The sequence below is a fragment of the Coregonus clupeaformis genome, unplaced genomic scaffold (assembly GCF_020615455.1).
Source record: "Coregonus clupeaformis isolate EN_2021a unplaced genomic scaffold, ASM2061545v1 scaf0059, whole genome shotgun sequence".
NCBI lineage: Eukaryota > Metazoa > Chordata > Actinopteri > Salmoniformes > Salmonidae > Coregonus > Coregonus clupeaformis.
The window spans coordinates 51,501-57,500 of NW_025533514.1; the positions used below are offsets into that span (position 1 = coordinate 51,501).

Consider the following 6,000-nt stretch of genomic DNA (forward strand, 5'->3'; position numbering starts at 1 on the left):
AAGAGGGGAGGATAGACGCCGGTCAAGAGAAAGAAGAGGGAGGATAGAGTGGGTGGTCAGAGAGAGAAGAGGGGAGGATAGAGCGGGAGTCAGAGAGAGAAGAGGGGGAGGATAGAGCGGGTCAGAGAGAGAAGAGGGGGAGGATAGATGGTCAGAGAGAGAAGAGGGGGAGGATAGAGGCGGGCAGACAGAGAAGAGGGGGAGGATAGAGGGTAAGAGAGAGAGAAGAGGAGAGAGGTCAGAGAGAGAAGAGGGGGAGGATAGAGGTCAGACAGAGAAGAGGGGAGAAAAGAAGAGAGAAGAAAGAAGAGAGATGAAGAGAAGAAAGAGGATAGAGGATGTGGAGAGAGAGAAGAGGAGGATAGAGTAGAGAGAGAAGAGGGAGATAGAGAAGAGAGAAGAGGAGATAGATGGAAGAGAAGAGGGTAGAAGAGAAGAGGGAGGATAGATGGTAGAGAGAAGGGGAATAGAGGGGTAAGAGAAGAGGGGAGATAGAGGGTCAGAAGAGAAGAGGGAGATAGAGGGCAGAGAGAGAAGAGGGGGAGGATAGAGGTAGAGAGAGAAGAGGGGGAGGATAGAGGGGTCAGAAGAGAAGAGGGGGAGGATAGAGCGGGTAGACAGGAGAAGAGGGGGAGGATAGAGCGGGTCAGACAGAGAAGAGGGATGAGGATATGCAAGTAGATAAAGGATAGAGCAGACAGAGAAAGGAGATAGAGTAGGAGAGAAGAGGGGGAGGATAGAGTGGGTAGAGAGAGAAGAGGGGGAGGATAGAGAGGTAGAAGAGAAGGGAGATAGAAGAAGAGAAGAGGGGAGGATAGGCGGGCAGAAGAGAAGAGGGGGATAGAGGGTAGAGAGAGAAGAGGGGGAGGATAGAGGCAGACGAGAGAAGAGGAGATAGAGAGAAGAGAAGAGGGAGGATAACGGGTCAGAGAGAGAAGAGGGGGAGGATAGAGGGTCAGACAGAGAAGGGGGAATAGAGAGAAGAGAAAGGAGGAAGGGTAGAGGAAAAGGAAAGGTAGAGTAGAAGAGAAGAGGGGGAGGATAGAGGGTAGAGAGAGAAGAGGGGGAGGAAGAGAAAGGGAGTAGAGGGTAAGGAAGGATAGATGGTCAGAGAGAGAAGAGGGGAGGATAGAGGGGTCAGACAGAGAAGAGGGGGAGGATAGAGGGGTGAGAGAGAGAAGAGGGGGAGGATAGAGCGGGTAGAGAGAGAAGAGGGGGAGGATAAGGGGTCAGAGAGAGAAGAGGGGAGGATAGAGCGTAGAGAGAGAAGAGGGGAGGATAGAGGGGTCAGACAGAGAAGAGGGGATAGAGCGGGTAGAGAGAGAAGAGGGGAGGATAGAGTGATAGACAGAGGAAGAGTGGAGAAGAGCGTAGATACAGAGAAGAGGGGAAGAGATGAAGAGGAGAGAAGAGAAGAGAGAAAAGAGTAGAAGAGAAGAGGGAGGAAAGTGGTAAAAGAGAGAAGAGGGAGATAGAGTAGAAAGAGAAGAGAAGGGGAGGATAGAGGGTCAGACAGAGAAGAGGGGGAGGATAGAGGGCAGAGAGAGAAGAGGGGAGGATAGATAGAGAGAGAAGAGGGGGAGGATAGAGCGGGTCAGACAGAGAAGAGGAGGATAGAGATCGAGACAGAGAGAGAAGAGAGGGAGGAAAGTAGACAAGAAGAGGGGAGGATAGAGCGGTCAGACAGAGAAGAGGGGAGGATAGAGCGGTCAGACAGAGAAGAGGGGGAGGATAGAGCGGTAGACAGAGAAGAGGGGGAGGAGTAGACAGAGGTCACAGAGAAAGGGGAGGATAGAGCGGGTCAGACAGAGAAGAGGGGGAGGATAGAGCGGGTCAGAGAGAGAAGAGGGGGAGGATAGAGCGGGTCAGAGAGAGAAGAGGGGGAGGATAGAGCGGGTCAGGCAGAGAAGAGGGGGAGAGAATAAAGTTGCCTTGTTCCTGTAAGAGCCTTTGAGCAGCAGCTAACCAGAGAGACTGACTGCTGTAGGTGGAAACATTAGAACTTTGGAATGATGGATGGGAACGCTGCAAGGCTCCGGAACATCTGTTTAGGAGCGCTGGTCTGTGTTGTGAAAGAGCTTAGCAGCACAGAGAGAAAGAGTGTGAGTGTGTGTTTGTGCCTGTGTGTGTGTGTGCCTGTGCGTGAATGTGTGCGTGTGTGTGTGTGTGTTAATATGTGCGTGTGTGTGTGTGTGTGCGTGCTTGTGTGTGTATGTGTGTAGTGAATGTTTGTACACATGTGTGTAATGTGGGGCTATATTTTGCAAATGACTCATACTTTTACTCATTTTTACATGTAGTCAGTACTCTTCGCTGTCTTAGACGTGTGTGTGTGTGTGCTTCTCCTAGATGTTGATGAGTGTGTGGCGGGTCGAGGTGTGTGTCCTCGGAACAGGAAGTGTCAGAACACCTTCGGCAGCTATGTGTGTAAATGTTACCATGGTTACAAACTCACCTACATCAACGGCAGATACCACTGTATAGGTAAGACACAGACACACACACAGACACACACACACACACACACACACAGACACACACACACACACACACACACACACACACACACACACACACACACACACACACACACACACACAGACAAACACACACACACACACACACACACACACACAGACACAGACAACAACACACACACACACACACACACACACACACACACACACACACACACACCCAACAACCTCGAACTGTGCTACATCAACGGCTTGTGTGTGTGTGTCTGTGTGTGTGTCTGTGTCTGTCTGTGTGTGTGTGTGTGTGTGTGTGTGTGTGTGTGTGTGTGTGTGTGTGTGTGTGTGTGTGTGTGTGTGTGTCTGTTGTGTGTGTGTGTGTCTGTGTGTGTGTGTGTGTGTGTGTGTGTGTGTGTGTGTGTGTGTGTGTGTGTGTGTGTGTGTGTGTGTGTGTGTGTCTGTGTGTGTGTGTGTGTGTGTGTGTCTGTCTGTGTGTGTGTGTGTTGTGTGTGTGTGTGTGTGTGTGTGTGTGTGTGTGTGTGTGTGTGTGTGTGTGTGTGTGTGTGTGTGTGTGTGTGTGTGTCTAGATAAGGATTCTCGTCCCTTCTGCTCCCTCAACCCTGACTCTCCCAGGTGCCGCTGTAGAGACGGGGAGGGAAAGGACTGCTATCGTAAGAACTTAGTTCTATTTCTTTGGTTTTCACCTTAACTGTTTTTGTAAATGTAATGCTCTTCTGCAATAATCATGTGAGTCTAAAAGGAGAGGTAGTAACTGTCTCTGTGTTTCTCTCCAGCTGTTGCCAAGGTCACCATTGCGCCTCCTCAACCTAAAACCACCCCTAAAACTACACTCAGACCTACAACGAGACCTACACCTAAACAGACAACCAGACAGACAACCAGACAGACAACCAGACAGACAACTACAGTCAGACCTACTTCTACTGCTACAATAGCGACTACAACAGCAGAAACCACTACCATGGCAATAACTACCAGGAGACCTACCACCACGACAACCATCGTTACGACAACCACCGTCCCAACAACCGTTCCCACGACAACAACCACCACTCAGCCACTGACAACCACCACAACTACAACTAAAGCTTTAGCTACTATTAACACTATTGCTACTACAACCCCTTCTCCAACTACAACTGAACCTACCACTACTACCACTACTACCACAACAGTTGCTAAGACATCCGCCGTCCCAACAACCACCACCACCAAAACAACAACAACAATCCCACCCTCTACCCCCTCCCCTACCACCCCCACCCCTCCTCCCCTACCCTCCCCCTACCACCCCACCCCCCCTCCCCTACCCTCCCCCTACCACCCCCACCCCTCCTCCCTCCACCCCCCCCCACCACCCACCCCCACCCCCTACCACCCCCACCCCTCCCCCTCTACCCCTCCCCTACACCCCCACCCCCCCCACCCCCCCCTACCACCCCCCCCCCCCCCCACCCCCCACCACCCCCCCACCCCCCCCTACCACCCCCCACCCCCCCCCCCACCCCCCCCCACCACCCCCCACCCCCCCCACACCACCCACCCCCTCCCCCCCTACCCCCTCCCCCCCACCCCCACTCCTCCCACCCCCCCACCTCCCCCCACCCCCACCCCTCCTCCCCTACCCTCCCCTACCACCCCCACCCCTCCTCCCACCACCACCCCCTGGACAACCACATTCAGAAGGTTGTTACACAGAGACAAAGAGGAGATGTGCACAGTAAGAACACACACAAACCACCGAGACTTTTATATGCAGAGTATAGAGACAGGACCGGAGATCTGCCATCTCATTAGAGGGGTGAAATTTGACCAATCACCTCAGTACAAAAAAAGAGGGCTTGCGTCTTCAACCAATCACTGCACATTTACCGCATGATATGGTTAAATCAAGCAACACGTCAACAAACTTTTTCCCTCATCAGTGCATTTCTGCGACAAACTGGACAAAATCATTGCATATTTCCATGCAAAGTGTCTTAATTGCCACAGTAAAATCAAGCATTTTTGCCCGCAATTATCACGAAAAATCCCCGCGAAATTCTGGAGGGACTAATAGAGAGGAAAGAACCAGATGAAACAAAACTGATATTGAACTGTTCTGTTGTTCCAGTCCCCCGTCATCCAGGAGCTGGAAACCATGTGTTTGACTTTGACATTGAGCTGGGAAACACTACAGAGGACAACAGAGATGATCCAGGTACATCACAGTACATCACACACACACAGTCTTGTACAGCTAACCTTGTGGGGACATACAATTCAGTCCCATTCAAAATCCTATTTCCCCTAACCCCAAACCTAACCCTAACCCTAACCCGTACCCTAACCCTAACCTTAACCCTAACCCTAACTTTAATCCAAAAAACTAACCTTAACCCTAACCCTAAACCTAACCCTAGCTCCAAACCCTAACCCTAAACCTAATTCTAACACTAATTCTAACCTTAACCCTAAACCCCCTAGAAATAGCATTTGACCTTGTGGGGACCAACAAAATGTCCCCAGTTGGTCAAATGTGTCTTGGTTTATTATTCTTGTGGGGACTTCTGGTCTTCAAGTATAGTTAAACACGTCCACACATATACAGGTAGAGATAGAGGTAGAGGGAGGTTGTGTGATTGAAAGTTTCAACACCTGGGAAGAACACACACACACACACACATACATATACACACACACACACACACACACACACATACACACACAGACACACACACACACACACACACACACACACACACACACACACACACACACACACAACACACACACACATACATACACACATACACACACACACACACACACACACACACACACACACACACACACACACACACACACACACACATACAGTGGGGGAAAAAGCATTTACTCAGCCACCAATTGTGCAAGTTCTCCCACTTAAAAAGACGAGAGAGGCCTGTAATTTTCATGATAGGTACACGTCAACTATGACAGACAAATTGAGAAAAATAATCCAGAAAATCACATTGTAGGATTTTTAATGAATTTATTTGCAAATTATGGTGGAAAATAAGTATTTGGTCACCTACAAACAAGCAAGATTTCTGGCTCTCACAGACCTGTAACTTCTTCTTTAAGAGGCTCCTCTGTCCTCCACTTGTTACCTGTATTAATGGCACCTGTTTGAACTTGTTATCAGTATAAAAGACACCTGTCCACAACCTCAAACAGTCACACCAAACTCCACCATGGCCAAGACCAAAGAGCTGTCAAAGGACACCAGAAACAAAATTGTAGACCTGCACCAGGCTGGGAAGACTGCATCTGCAATAGGTAAGCAGCTTGGTTTGAAGAAATCAACTGTGGGAGCAATTATTAGGAAATGGAAGACATACAAGACCACTGATAATCTCCCTCGATCTGGGGCTCCACGCAAGATCTCACCCCGTGGGGTCAAAATGATCACAAGAACGGTGAGCAAAAATCCCAGAACCACACGGGGGGACCTAGTGAATGACCTGCAGAGAGCTGGGAC

General features: G+C 50.0%; 1 protein-coding gene across 1 annotated transcript in view; it reads left to right on the forward strand.

Annotated features, from left to right (window-relative positions):
- LOC121571000 (nephronectin-like) overlaps positions 1–6,000 on the forward strand; it is a 45,760-nt gene that overhangs the window by 37,309 nt on the left and 2,451 nt on the right. Inside the window, exons 6-10 of the mRNA XM_045212877.1 lie at positions 2,350–2,484; positions 3,062–3,145; positions 3,269–3,738; positions 4,140–4,215; positions 4,609–4,695. Coding sequence (XP_045068812.1) covers positions 2,350–2,484; positions 3,062–3,145; positions 3,269–3,738; positions 4,140–4,215; positions 4,609–4,695 — 852 coding nt within the window. The remainder of the gene's footprint in view (positions 1–2,349; positions 2,485–3,061; positions 3,146–3,268; positions 3,739–4,139; positions 4,216–4,608; positions 4,696–6,000) is intronic.